We start from the raw sequence: 15232 nt of genomic DNA, 5'->3' as shown, positions 1-15232 counted from the left end.
GACGGGATAAGCTGTCTCAAGATCTTCAGGCTATTTCACTGACAGAGTAAACCACATCAGGCACAAGACAGTCTCTGAAAGCAAAAATGCAATTTCTCTAGAAAAATGGAATTTAAGAGATCTAGTGTGCACGCATAGTAAAACTGTGATGGAAGAAGTGCAGGGCACATATCCTCAAAAAATAAGGCAAACAGAAGCCAAAAGCTTAAACAGGGCCATTGTGCTGGCTCATGTAAACATACAAAGACTAGAGACATTCTTTAACAGGACAAATAGAGTAGTCAGACACGCAATTTCAAGTACTCTCCTTCACATGCATGTTAATTATAAGGATTACCGAGCCAGCTGCTTTGACCCAGCTGGGTTGTTGTCCATGCCTGCTAGAGTGTTTTTATCACACATTCAGTGCAGTATGTAAATACCTTTACTATCAGGTTGCATTGAGGATGTGCTTGTCCAAAAGGCCATTGGATTAGATTTAAAGAGCCTAAAATTAAATCCTAAAAAAAATAAATTGTTGGTATATAAGTGTTTACCTGGAATTTTAAAAGGATAGAACAGACTTATATATGTTCTCCAAGTATTCCATAGTCATATTCCACAGCAGGAAATTTCATCTGTTTCTACACAAGCTTATCCAACTCACGTGAATGGACTGCAGCTATCATCTTCTGCCATGTCATTTACTACTAAGCTAATAACGAGACAGGACATATTCATAACTCTGAGACATTCCATCCTTCTCACAAAGCCACTTCAGCACATTACAGTGCTCCTGCACAGCTTCTGCCTGTGCATCTTTTTCAAACTATAACAGAAACCATACAACTGAGTATGCCATCACACTCTTTTTGGGCTAAGGAAGCAGGCTGACATCTGATGTTAAGCTATACAACAGAAATTGCAGAGGCCAGTATTTAACACTTGAAACAAAGGTATATAAACAAGTTTCACAATACCCATTTACTTAATTATGGGGATAATGCAAATTTTAGCTGAAGCATACATCTGCTGTTCTCACACTTGGCCACTCAGAGCAAAGGCCCAGGAACATACAACATTGACTACCTATTTAAGTTCCAAAAGCGAATCCACAAATTCTTTGAGCGTTTAAATCCAAGATTCAGATGCAGCGCTTCAGAGTTTAAGCTCACTACCTGAAAATTCTGTTCTCAGTAAAGAAATTTCCATCCTGCATGATACATCTTCATTTTTATGTGACAATAATTATGACTTAAAATTCCTTTCTTCAGTTGAACCTCTGGAGAACTTGTGGACACCCGCATCAAAACTGTAAGAAACTACCTATTCTCAAAAGAATAAACAAAAATGAATAGCACAGAGCTGACTGCTTAGGAAGTTGCACACTTCAATAAATTACTCGTAAAACTCATACCCACCTTTTTCCAGAATTCTAAATGAGAAGTTAGACGGTCCATCTTGTGTTGAAGCTGGCAAGTTGTCTGCCTTGCTGCCTACAGGCTTCTGAGTAGCACTTGAGATTTTTGGTGGTTCAGAGACTTCTGGCTCCTTCTGTGCTGTGTTCTGAGATGCTGGAATATGGCCTTCACTCTTTCTTGGGGGATTAAAACTGAAGCCAAAGAGAGAACCAGTGGCTGAAGTATTTCCAAATGTGAATGTCTTTGACTTTTCATTACTGAAAATACTCTTCACGGATTCAGATCCAAATACAAACTTTGGAGGAGAAACCACTGTTTTTGTTGGTGTTTCAGAAGTACTTAACACTTCTGCAGCCTCTACAGTTGCATCAGAAGTATCATCACCATGGCTCACATCAGTTCTTTCTCTGGTTGTTTCTTCTAGCACAGCTACAGCATTTTTACCACATGGAGATTCCTTTGGTGTATTGGCACGAGAAGAAAGAGGTGTTATCAGTGTCTCTCTCTCTTGGGCATGCTTCGCTTCATCAAAAATTTGCTTAAATGAATCTGCAACATCTTGCAGCTTGAATCGCACAGCCAGAAGTTCCACTTTTCTTTCCCCATCTGCAAAATCACATGCAGTCCATACCCAGGCTCTATCAGATCCTTTCATTTGTTGCATATTCATATCTGGTGTTATCCTGTGATTGGCACAGAGTTTTAGTACCTGGTCCCTTCTCATTACTATACGAACTTGTTTGTTGTCATAGTTCTGCAATATCTTGATATCCCCAATCCCTCTCTCTTTCCATTGATTTGCATCTTTGTCATATCTGTAGAGTTTGGCTCTATGACTGAAGACAACCTGCTCATTTTCCTCACCACTGGTAACTTCCACAAGATCAGGCAGAGGTACCACAGGTTCAAAGTACTGTCCATCTCTTTCCTCTTCTTGAGTAACATCAGAATCTTCATCTGTGCCTACTGATGTTCTACTCTGATTCTGTTTGGCAGGAGATTTGGATGGGCTCAAAGCAGATTTAAAGCTGAAACTAAAACCAGTGGTAGACTCTCCAAATCTAAACAGATTTTTCCTTACAGGGCTACTTGCAAGAGGTGATGCATATACAGAACTACTTACACTATCATCTAATGCTTCTTCACGTAAGTCATAGTTATCCCACTCCAGAGTAGGGCCTGTACTTTCAGCATGTGGCTTTATAACCAAATCAGAAGTACTGCTGGTACAAACAGGGTTTACACTTTCCTCTTCTGACAGTTTCGTTTTGTCATCTGTCAGAAAAGTTTTGAGATCTTTTAAGCCACACTTCATTTCTTCTGCTCTCTGTATAAGCTGAGCTGTCCTACCTGTATCAACAAGTTTATGGGGTGTCTGCAGTGGTATATCTAGTAGTAGCCTCTGACATTCTTCAAACTTCTGTTTGAACTCCTCAGCCTGCTCTGGTGTCTTGAATTTTGCGGCCAGATGCTCCAACTTTGCATCACCATCAGAAAAGTCATTGGCCATCCACATCCATGCTTTGTCTGAGCCAGACAGCTGCTTCAGGTTCATTGTTGTCGTTATCCAGTGATTTGCACACACCTTCAGTACTTGCTCACGCCGCATCAATATTCTTACTTTGCCATTAACTTCGTTTTTAAGAATCTTCAGAATGCCCACCCCACGTTCCTTCCACTGGCTTGTTTCTGGATCAAACCTGAACAGCTTTACTCTCTGGGAGTATAACACTTTCTCATCTTCCTCTCCTGTAAATGGTTCTACTTTTTCAGGCATCTGAACTATAGGTTCAAAATGGATATCATCACTGTCCTCTGTCTTATACACATCATCATCCTTCTCACCAAGGTCAGCAGATGTGTTTGCTTTCTGATCTGTTTTAGAATTTTGTGAAGAAAACAACTTTTCACCTGCACCTGAAAAGCTTTTGAAGTTAGGATCCTTTTTGCCAAATTGAAAACCTTCCCTAGGAGTACTTTTTGCAAGCTCAGCAAAAGTAGAAGTGCTGCTATTTTGCCCAAAAACAAAGTCAATTTTCTCCTTGTCTGCTGTTTCTTGAAATTGGAATCCAACTCCACTGTCTGAAGGCAATTCCTTTTTGTCTTTTTCATCAACACTTTTTAAGAAACCAGTTGTATGCTCTTTGGATGGCTCATCTTTCTTAGTGGTATTTTTACTAGACTCCTGTATCCCAAATTTACTAGACTCCTGTATTCCAAATTTAAATCCACCTGCAGGCATTTGCATTGAAAAGCTAAATCCTTCCTTTGCAGACTTAGCTTCAGTATCAGAAGAAATCTGAAATGTAAATGATGGTGTCTTGCCTTGCTCAAGACCAAACTTAAAGCCTGATCCTAACTGTCCTCCATCAAGTTCAGGCAATTTACTTTTCAAGCCAAAAGCAGGAGTTGGCAAAGTACCACCAGCTGGCTTAGCAGACGGATTTGGCGTTTGACAGGCTACGCAGGCTGGCGAAGAACCTTCATTCCTCACAAGACAAACACTGCAATCCCACTGACCTTCCTTTTTAGCAAAAAGCCCTTCAAACCCATTTTTCTGTGGCTTACTTGTATCAGCAATGGAACCAAGCCCCACAGCAGCAGATGCCTGAACAGAAGGCGTGGATGTATTTGGTTGATCTTGAGGTTTTGGACTCTGACAGGAACAGCAGTTCACATCTTCTGCTTCATTTCGGGTTGGGCATACAGAGCAGTCCCACTGACCTTCCTTTTTAGCAAAAGGAGATCCAAACTTGTCCTGCATTGTGTTACCACTTGGCTTCAAACTTGCATAGCCAGTCATTGGGGTGCCATGTGTTTCCCACATGGCTGGATTTGGACTTTGACATGTTATACAATTCTTTGCAGTTGCTTCATTTGGAACTAAACATACTTTACACTCCCATTGGTCTTTCTTCAAGAGATGCTGCCCAAACCCACCAGAAGAACCGGCTTGCTGAGCATCCTTCCCAAATGAAATGGTAGTGCTAGATGCAGTGGATGTAGCTGTATGGGTGCCTTTGCTGTCAGGTTCACTGCTTGTTCCATCTTTTAGAAACTGAAAGCCCAAGTTCATGGTCCCCGAAGTGGTTCTGTTGGGCTCCTTGATGTCCTGATTTGCTGTTTCTTTTGCAGTCCCACTGCTCTGAGCCACAGACGTGTCAGCATTTGATCCCAAGGATTTTAAAATATTCTGCGCCTCCTCAAACTTTTTTTTGAAAAGCATTGCTTCTTCAGGTGTTTTAAATCTAATCGCAAGCTGTTCAGGTTTTGGCAATTCATCTGCGTAGTCTAAAGCATGCCATACAAATGACTTATCTGATGCAGCATTTGGAGTTAATTTCATATCAGTATTTATGTAGTGATTTGCACAAATTTTCAGCACTTGGTCCCGTCTCATTAAGAGACGAAATTTGCCAGATACTTTATGTTTCAGTATTTTCACATTTCCGATACCTCTTTCTTTCCATTCTTTAGATTCTGCATCAAAACGAAAGAGCTTGGCTCTGTTGCAGAAGAATTCTTCTTCATCTTCCTCACCTGTCTTTACTTCAATCTTATCAGGAAGTGGCACCACAGGATCAAAATGAGGACCATCATCATCCTCATCTCCACCATGGGTGCTTCCTCCTTCTGTTTCGTGACTTCTATTGGCCAAATCTGAATTTGAAGCCATAAATACAGGCTTACTTGGTTCTTGAATGCTAAATGTATCACTCTTCTCAAAACCCACATTTTTCTGTACATTTTGTCCCGTGTTTTCTCGAAGAGAGATGCCTGGAATATGTTTATTGCTAAAATTGAAGATATTTCTTGAACTGTTTGTGGGATCGCTAACTGGCTTTTGATCAATGTATCTATCATCCTGTAACGGTTTGTCAGATGTTAGAAGATCCAAGAGACTTTCTCTACTATTAAAAGGTGCATTAAGGGGCTGTGGTGCAACTTGAGGGGGAGAAGAAAAAGTGAAGTCCCCATCATTAGACTTGAAGTTAGGTTTAAACTTAAAAGTTGTCGGCTGACTTGGCTGTGCTGGTGTTGACAGAGGTGGTTTTGATCCTTCTGCTGTTCCCGGCTGTCCAAATTTAGGCATTGCTTTTGGTTCTGCAGGTTTTAAGGTGGGTGGCGTGACTGAACGGTTTGTGAAATACCCTGGTTTAGGCAGTGTTGGGTTGGTGCTTGCCTGTGGAACACTGTAGTTGTAATAGTCATCAGCTGTACGAGGGGAAATGAGTGTAGTACCAGGAGAATCAAAACGCAGAGGTGGGCCATACATTTCTTGGGAAAACATACAACCAGAAGTGTTTTGCAGAGGTGGTGTATGCATGGGTGGTGGCTGATAGGAATATATATGTGGCTGAGGTGTAAGTCGGTTCATGCCATAGACAGGAGGCTAAAGAAAAAGCAGAAAACAAGTGCTCTGCTTATTATGGTAACAAAGAGGACACTGTACTGTGCTGAAGCCCAAGTAACATGTACTCTTAAAAGAAAGGCATGTTTTCAAGTTTAAACCTAATCCAGTTTTACTTTAGCTTAAAACTTTATGGGCATTTGAGAACAAACACTGAGAAAGGGGCACAATATGAGTGGGTTTTACATGAAAAAAAGCTTTGAAAACCCTGTTTTCTTTTGCCACCCAATTAAGGGGGGGGGAATAGTTAAGTGTTATCCTACATACCTGTAGGAGAAATGTACACACATATAAAATATTTTTTCTAGCTTTTCCACCCAAACTCCCTATCCCAGAAGTTAAGCAGGGAGACAAATTATAATTTTATCCCTAGCAGTTTAAGTTGACCAAATTCTGCATAAGGAACTGCAGTTACATCCAGCTATGTACAGAATCAAAACCAGTCAGTCATTTTCAGATCATTGGAAGCAACTTAAGGAAATAAATTTATTCTCACCTTTGCTGGTGTTACATTGGTTGCAGCAGTTCCCAGAAGATACTGAGAGTTATAGGCAGGTGACTGGCTGTAGAACACAGATGGGCCAGTGGTAGCAACTAAAAAGGAGCACCAGGAAAATAGTTAACACTTATCTTTTCTTGTTGTTGTTTTCTACATACTCTTCCCAGCAATCAGTTTTTAACTGTGCATCATTAAAACATTTTAGCATTATTTTCAAAAGTCTTACTTGATTTAGCTAAGCATTTAGATAAAAATTCTGCAGCGACTTGCCTGTTAAAGGGGCTTCATGAAGATTTTGTGCTCTCTGATAACTGTCTGGTATTGCATCAGTTCCGTAGTTTTCAGCAGGCCACCGATGAGAAGCATTTGTGTTGGAATTATTCAGTTTCATTTCTTGCATTTCATTCTGTCGAGACAGGGTGCCAAGCAAGAGCATAAGTATTGATTGCACAGGTTTTTGTCAAAGAAAATATAAGGCACGATCACCACCCTTTTGCTATTCAAAAGCATGTTCAATCCATGGTATGGGGGTAATTAAAAAAAAAAAAAAAGTACCTGCCAGATCATGCAAGACATGCCCATGGAGTACAAAGTACTTCCATTGTGTTCTAGAGCCAGAACAAGCCAGTAAAAAAAACAGAACCAAGTGGATGAGAACCAAGCTGATAAAAGCAGAATTCTTTCTACATACAGAAAGAGTCCCTTAGATGGCTTGCCTCACCACTCCCATCCAAGTCCCAAAGAAGAGCTTTTAAGCAAGAGGATTTACTCTGATATTCATTTTAGGCAGCTATTTACAGAAAGTAATTCTAGGACCTGTAAGTTAGCCCATGCTCTTATCACTAGATCCTTACCATAACTAAAAGGCTAACAGTTCATTACTGAAAATGGTGACAGAATTTTTACCTTTAAAGCTTCCACTTGCTGACAAATCATTTGAAGTATAGATTTATGGTCTTCTGCCCACTGAGGGGGAGTTTTTGGAGAGAACTAGGAATAAAAAAGTTAATTGAGTCATTTGAAATTTTTCTTACAAGATAACAATTCCCTGAAATAATAACTGGCTAACATACCTTATAAGTCTTAGTTGGCGAAAAAGAGAACTTGGTTGGTGACGGTGTGGAATGTTTCATTGCTGAATCTACAGTTCGTGACAGACCGTTTCTGAAGGCAAGACTTCCCTCTTCACAGTTCTCACCAAGTTCCTGGATCACTGTATCTAACACTTCTCTCACAGTTTCAAGAGACACTGGCAACTAGAGAGTTTTTTCAAACATGAGTCATGACTGCAATTCTCCCTCAGAACAAGACAGAATACATTTAGAATTCTGGCTGAGCAATTCACAAGTCTTTTCATTACGTAAACACTGGGGTTTTTTTCAGCAAAGGTCTTAACTTGCTAGGATTCACATAAGTAAACAACTCACACAAACTATTTTATTTTTTCAAACTATCAAACTAAAAGACAGTGGCAAAAGCTTTTTGTTTACACTAAAGCTTTCACCTCCAGGGTAGCCAGGATATCACATGATCTGGTAGGTTAGAGAAGTTATCCAGGATTTAACTTGCCTGAAAGTCTGGACTAAAAAAAAGTACCTTGAATGTAAAGGATTTCATTTTTCCAACAGTAACTTAAGCTACTACATTCCTTGGAAGAAGTTTTTAAAGCAAAAATGACTTACTTTCTCCGCAACTGACATATCTGAGGAGCTTTCCGCAAGAATTTTCATTAGATAATACTTGGCTTTAAGAAGGTAAGTTTTATGCTCCTCATGTTCTTCTGGCAGCATGACATCATTTTCAATTTCTTCAGCTTTTCTTTGGAAAATCTGAAGAACAGAATGCCGAGTGAATAGTATCAGAAGGAAACTGAATAAAGAGAAGCACTTCTGGGGAATGCAACCTACAAACTTACCATAGCAAGATTCCAGTATGACACCACATTCTCAATAGCTTCAAATGCTATTAAAGCATCATCAGTTTTGCCATCAACTGCATCCAACATAGCAAATGCTATCTGTGCCTCTTCTTCATATGCTGCAACCTGAAAGACCTACAAATAAAGTGAAGGAAAACTTATACTTAACAATGGAATGACAACCTTTTTTCCTGTAACGTGGGGAGAATTCCTTTTTAAGAAAGTTGGTACTGAGGGTGTTCAGTGCCTTCAAATCATAAATACCATTTCAAAGGTAAGACCAAAGCTACAAGGAGAGAATCTTCCTTCTTTATAAAACACTATTACCAGATCTCATCTTTAAGAGTTTCACAGTAATAATAACACAGAATAGTACAATGTAGACAAAAATCCCACAACTTTGTTCATTTCTGACACAGACTCTTCTCTTCATCCTTGGCTCAATTGATCTGTACCTGAATGTCTACGCTATGGAAGTGTTTGAAGAGAGGATCAGTAGGTTCAGAAATACTCCTCTTCTTTTTGACAGTTTCCAGCATAGGCAGAATTTTCTTCCAGTAGTAGACACTTCGTCCAATATATTCCTTCTGGTCATAGAAGGAGTTAAGGTTAATTCCCTAGTGAAGACAAGGGAATAGATGCAGATGTTATTTCAACAAATACAAGTTAAAATGCCACTCCTACATATCCTTCTCCTATTTTCTTTAGGAGTTCCAAAGTCCTTCTCTGACACTAAGCAGAGTAGCGATGTTAAGTAACATACATGTAGAAAATAATACTACAGTTTAAGACAAGAGTATTTCATAGTGACTAGAAAAATAAGCCTGCCTGATAAAATAATCAGCTGTTCTTAATAATACACATTCATCCCATCCCCCATCCCCTCAGTCTCTTCAAAATTGATAAAATAAGAAAAACACTTTTGCTTCCATGTAGTTAAAAATAAACTCAGCTTACTGTTTTCTGCAAGCTTTTTGCCCAGTGTATGATTAATGCAGGTTGAAGACCATGTTTGTCCAGTGATCGCAGAGTACTTATGCCATGCTGTACAATAAGCCTCAGCTTTGCTGCTGTGCCTGGTCTGAATATAAGAAACATTCCTTGATTAGTATTTTGTAGCTTCGATCTGTTCACATACCATTCACTTGATGAATACAGCCTGCAGCTTTAGTCCTAATTTGCTTCTAGGTAAGAAATGCATTGTTAGAAATGAAAATTCCCTTTACAGAAATCTTTCAAGCATATCAAGTCCCTACTACAAAAAAGATTAAATGTAAAATATATGTAAAAAAATTAATTTTACAAGAATCTATAGGGATAATCCAAACTGCTGTAGCAGATGCTCCCTAAAGGCTTGATCAAACATTTCCAAACTAAAAAAGCCTTACACAGATTTTCTCTGAAGAAGAGTACGAACAGCATCCCACCAGGATCTTTGCTTTTCAGTATAGAGTAGTTTGCATATTGGCAATGGTAAAAATTGAGGCTGATGTGCACTGTAGTGAGAATTAAACTTCTCTTGCAGTTGTAAGTTGCTAGTGAATATCACCCCAAGTAGGAATACCTGTTTTTAAAAAAATAAATTAAAGTTATTAACTACAAAAAACTTAATTTGTACTGTACTCTAAAGAGCTTGAAAGTTCACTTACTTCAAGGTCTAACAGGCAAATAGATTCAGGAGCATCTGTCTCAAGTCTTGATGTTTCTTGGGGCAAGTGAAAAAGCTGTTTTAACCATTTGCGCATGGGGGGTAAGACTGACATAGAGTTCCACTGCAAGCCAAGCCACACGAGGTGCTGGAGACTGCCATTGTGCAATCGAATGGCACCTGTGCAAAAAACAAGGTTGGATGTAAATGTCAGCTTCGTGCAAGCCCTCAGGTACTACTATCTGATCAAAGCTGGGTTTCACATTGCACTCTGTCAGAGGAGCCAAAGATACTTTAAGACCAATGAGCATCAAGATTCCAGGTTTCACTTACAAAGGGTTACAAACTTAAGTACAGACAAACATACCAAGCTCATATAAGTGCTCAAAGACAAACATACCAAGTTCATATAAGTGCTCAAAGCCATCAACCTCTTAAGCTTCTGAAGGGATGACTCTCATCTCCATTCTCAGCTTATTCAGTCCAATAGATAACTAATTTCAGAAAACCTATTTACTTCTCCAAAAATCCTTAAGGAATTACTGAAGAAGCACTTCTTTACATTGCAATAAAGTAAGCATCTTTCCTATGATATTAAGGCAACTTTGGACAGCTATTCCAGGTATCTGTCTTCTGTTGCAATACAAGTATTTGTGTACCAATACCTCTTCCACAAGTATTTGCAGAAGAGGTTACAGTACACAAAACTGTATTGAGTTTCAGAAAGTAACAGTTCTTACCAATATCATATTTGTGAAGTTCTATTTGCACTGGTGCTTGTGTACTGACATTTCCAATATCATCTGTGCCAATAAAAGACCTCTCTCTAGAAGCTCCACTCTCAAACAGGCTGTCAAACAATGCAAATGAGCCGCTCTTGTTTGCAAATGATTCCACAATCTCTTTAAAGAAGTCTTGCTTGCCATGACTCAAGTTCAGCAGCATATGACCTAGAAAACAAACATATCACTTCACATAAATAAAGCAGTGAACACAAGGAAAGCAGTATTTGCTATGCTGGACTGCTCTTTGTTACTGAAGGCTGGATGGGAATCTGAATTTCCCCTTATGAAGCCTACAGACTGTTCAGGTATGTTCTCCCTGTAATTAGGTCAGTGTTTCAGCACATAGGCTTTCCAAGCTTTTAGTGACAACACTCCCAAAGAATTTGTCCATGCAGTTCTTTATGAAAACAAAGCCCTCCTACCATGATTATTCTAAGGGCATTGCAAGTGACCTTATATCTGTAATACAAGCAGAACAAAATCCATTCTGAAGTAAATGAATCTGATGTCTGGCAGCTTCATCTGTTTTCATCTGGGCCCTCTAAGAATTTTGTAGACTGAAACACTGTCTACACTTGGCAGGAAAAAGAACAAAGCTAATGAACAAGTGAAAGGATGAAAAGATCAGGGAAACAAACTACTATTTTCTTTCCCTCTTGGGGCTAACAATACTTGCAAAATAGCATCAGCAGGCAGAAGCCATTTCCAGTAGATTTAGATGACAATAAAAGCTAAATTCTACCTTAGTATGCTAGAAAGTCAAAAAGGAGGAAAAAACCCAACCACTATTGAAACAAGGAGAACACACTCTCTACCAGCAGCTTAAGAAGAGAAAAATAACTTTAGGTGTCAGAACCAAACTACTGTTTTGTTTTACATACACAGTCAGAATCTATAAGGCTCTGCTATATATTGGAGTGATAACGTTACAAGATACACAAATGTGTTCCTTCAAAAAAATGGAACTATGAAGCTATTTTTTTATTACCAGACTGGCTTTTTCGATCACAGGCCAACATTTCTAGCATATCTTGTCCGGTTTGATCCCCCTTTATGAGTTTTGATTTTGGTTTAGGAACCTGGTGAAGTAAGGAGAAAATTGTTATAGGTTTTTCACAGTAGGAGCAGGACATATAAATGAACCGTAGAAATTAGGAAAAAAGCTTAATTTTTAGCATTAGAAATCTATAGAAAAACAGGCATTATTCATTCTGAAGGTACATATATTGGGTTATGGTTCTGTGTGGGATTGGCAAAGAGAGCAGAGAGCCCACCTAAAGTACACAGATGTGCAACTATAGCTATTGAAAGTAACATTAAGCCTACACAAGAGCAAGTAATGCCTGCAATGCAAGCAATAGTATAACAAGGACAGAAAAGGCAAAGAATTCATAAGGCAAAGAACCTTGATTTTTAAAAGATTTTTTTTAATTTAGAATTTTAATTTTTTTTTTAATTTAACACTCAAGATGTGTACATGTATTATGAAAAAAGAAATACACTTAAGGAAATAAATGCACTTATACTTAAGAATCAGGTTACTCTGGCAAGGGGAACAACTGAAGGTATACTTCTACCCTATTTGTGTCATTTGACTCTTTAAACAATTGTGACAGAGGAGGGTTTGGTGAGTGAGGACAGTTCCACTTTAGATACACAAACACTAGTTCATCTCAGGAATACAGGAATTCAACACATGCACAGCTAGAAAATTTCAACAAAAGCATCAACTGAAGGCTTAGACTGAAAAATCATTTACCTGAAAACTCAGGAGATAGCACAATGCTGCTAGTTCACACATAGCTCTCCACTGTGTCTCATTGTCTTGGGCCATTTTCAGCAGCAAAGCTCCAGCATGCATATACAGCTGTCCTTTCATTTCCACATAGGTACGAGACAACTCATCAGCCGCACTCACATATGGTTTTACTGACTGAAGTGCACGATCAAAACTAAAATGCAGAGAAGACTAATTCTAAACAGAGTCCTGGTAAAAGCTATAGCTGATTTTGGTTCATGCTATTTAAATGTGAATTAAGTAACTTCATGAGTCAATGCTAAGTACTGCTTCTATTGCTTAAACCCAAGTTACTAGAAAGTATAATCACCTCAAACTCCCCAATCTCTCAAGTTTACTTAAGTATTACCTGGATACCTAGTCTTTTTCATCACATTTTTGCACAGCTACTTTTAAAACTATTGTGCTGAATCACATGGATAAACTTGTTCACTACTGCAGATTTAGAGACATACAGAAGGTAATATTGATTCTGCCCTTTCTTTTCATTATCATAAAGATTCAAAACACTGTTTAACAGGTTGTTCAAAAAGAGAAGATACTACAGAAATTTTAGTACCTTTAGATTGCTATACATGCCCCACTCCAGAAAGGGCTTCCAGAAAACAGTTAAAACAATTTTTCAATTACTGGACAAGACTATATAATGGCCGTTAGCATTGCCATGATCTGGAAATGCTTCAGACATGAACATCTCAAAACACTCTAAAAAATCAGAAGCAGAAAACCCCATGTGGTCAATGTTAGAGGAGAAAAAATAAAACATACGTGGGTATTAAGTATTGCTCATCCATTCTGTACTGCTTCAAATACTCATGCAAGATAAACAGACTCAAGAACACAATATAACAGCCATTATAGTACTGAGGAACAACAACAAATTAGTAAAAAACAGTAACAAATGAAAGATAATGGCAAGAAACAAACACAGATCTTATTGACTACAAACACTATTTCGTTCTATTCTAGGTGCACCACAGATGGTAAGCCTTTAAGCCAGCTGTAACACCTCCAGCTTTCTCTGAAGGAGACTCTTCTTGCTTCAGGTGATTTCCTCCCTCCCCATTACACTATATACACAAAGTTCCTAATTACTCCAGTGTGCTGTGTTATTTAATAATAGAATGACTAGGACAAAGTTGACACGCACAAGAGGTAGTTTTGGCTTTTCAGTTTTACTGTTGCTTTGTTTGGATTGGAGTTTTTTGGGCCAGTGTTTTTTTTCTGATTGTCTGGGAAATCTGGATTAGTCAATTGCTAAAGTACAGAACAACTTTTCTAATCAAAGGAAAAGAAGGTACAAAGACCCAGGATATAAATGAGTTTTCTCCCTGGCTGTGTGCTGACCAGTCAAGCATCTGTCAAAAGACAGCTTGGGGTTCACACCCAGTAAAAAACACTCTTGGTGGTTAGTATAGATAATCTCCTCTCCCATCCAAAAACAAGATAAGCTGTGAAACAGAAGCTTGGCAGATGTTATGTGACCCCAAACAATTCTTAGAGGGCTTTTTCTTACTACAGAAAAGTTTAAACAGTACCTTTCAAGTGCCTCTCTGCATTCCTGAACATCTCTAGAAGAAAGTGTCAGTTTGACAAAGCTGGAATAGGCCAGCAGATGATCTTTCTTGATTGTTCTCCAGTTATTTTTATCATACTCCAAGTCTTGTAAAGATTCCAGATATTCCTAAAGAAGAAAGTTCATCACAGGATAAGGAACAGTCATCCTTCCATGAAGACAAGGGCAGTACTTCTCCAAAACACACTAGCAGCATTTATTGCATAATCCAGTTTCACAGGTGAGACCTTAACATATTCTTCAGCAGCAAAGTTCCAGGGAACTACTTGCTTGAGCAATTTTATCCCTAATGGAACTGCTGTGTCTAACTCAGCTTTTGAAGTTAGAAACTCAATAGCTCTATAAAGTTTAATTTTAGGGAGAAAATTCCAATTAAAAAAAAAAAAACACACAAGAAGTATTTTGTAGTTCCACTGGTTTCAGCAGACTTGCATTTGAAGGAGTTAAATCCCTTGAGAAATAGCTGTCAGAATAAGGACACTAAGAGAAATAGACCAGGTAAAAAAGATATGGAAGACTACCACAGGATCAAAATATGATTAAACACCTCAAATGTCTCTACAACACAGGAACACCATTCCAAGCTTGACTGCAAAGGTATTCTCTTCTCTGCCTCCTGACAGTGGAGCACAGCATCCTTTAATCTGTTATTTGAACGATAGAGCGCAACTAATCTGATGTTTATGTAGACATCATCTGGTCTTGCATAAAGTTCTGCTTGAATCAAGTCAAAAAGCTGATTCCACCCATCTTCACCTTTACAATCCAGTAACTGCTCCTGTTGAAACATGAAGGCAACATATTAATATTTCATTTGCCACATCAGTCTTTTTAGCAACTACAGTACTAAGTACCATTCTTTCCTTCACTACATAGACTACACTGCTCTAGCTAGAGTACTCTTAATAGCTTTCAGGTATTACATGAAGTTTGATTACCTACTCAAATATTTTAAAATGTACATGACTATCACAGAAGAAAAGTCCTCAGAAGAATTTCCCTCTTATCAAGAGAGAGGTGCTTCTCAATACATTTGGTTCAGTAATAGCAGACCATGCCATAGACTACCTTGCTTTAAAAAAAGCCAGACACCTTGAGACTTCAATGTGGCTGCTGCCCAAAATTACACAAAATTAAAAAGCTACACAAAATTAACATACCAGTGCAAAAAGTGATATTGCATGGCGCAGAGTATTT

At 38.6% G+C, this 15232-nt stretch overlaps 1 protein-coding gene across 4 annotated transcripts in view; it reads right to left on the bottom strand.

Moving 5' to 3' along the window:
• RGPD4 (RANBP2 like and GRIP domain containing 4) overlaps positions 1-15232 on the bottom strand; it is a 33557-nt gene that overhangs the window by 13328 nt on the left and 4997 nt on the right. For 2 of the 4 annotated variants that reach the window (XM_030234015.2, XM_030234014.2), the window contains exons 5-21: positions 14583-14813; positions 13998-14143; positions 12421-12613; positions 11650-11740; positions 10617-10826; positions 9878-10056; positions 9617-9792; positions 9186-9309; positions 8684-8845; positions 8226-8363; positions 7993-8139; positions 7384-7566; positions 7217-7300; positions 6581-6716; positions 6308-6405; positions 1401-5793; positions 423-500 (exon numbers count right to left, since the gene is read on the bottom strand). In XM_030234015.2, the coding sequence (XP_030089875.2) occupies positions 423-500; positions 1401-5793; positions 6308-6405; positions 6581-6716; positions 7217-7300; positions 7384-7566; positions 7993-8139; positions 8226-8363; positions 8684-8845; positions 9186-9309; positions 9617-9792; positions 9878-10056; positions 10617-10826; positions 11650-11740; positions 12421-12613; positions 13998-14143; positions 14583-14813 (6769 nt within the window). Of the gene's footprint in view, positions 1-422; positions 501-553; positions 1306-1400; positions 5794-6307; positions 6406-6580; positions 6717-7216; positions 7301-7383; positions 7567-7992; positions 8140-8225; positions 8364-8683; positions 8846-9185; positions 9310-9616; positions 9793-9877; positions 10057-10616; positions 10827-11649; positions 11741-12420; positions 12614-13997; positions 14144-14582; positions 14814-15232 lie in introns of those variants that run through there. The other 2 variants (XM_050980235.1, XM_030234016.2) reach the window with 2 other exon arrangements.

This window comes from Serinus canaria, chromosome 1 (genome assembly GCF_022539315.1).
Source record: "Serinus canaria isolate serCan28SL12 chromosome 1, serCan2020, whole genome shotgun sequence".
Lineage (NCBI taxonomy): Eukaryota > Metazoa > Chordata > Aves > Passeriformes > Fringillidae > Serinus > Serinus canaria.
This window is presented reverse-complemented; position numbering and strand designations above follow the sequence as displayed.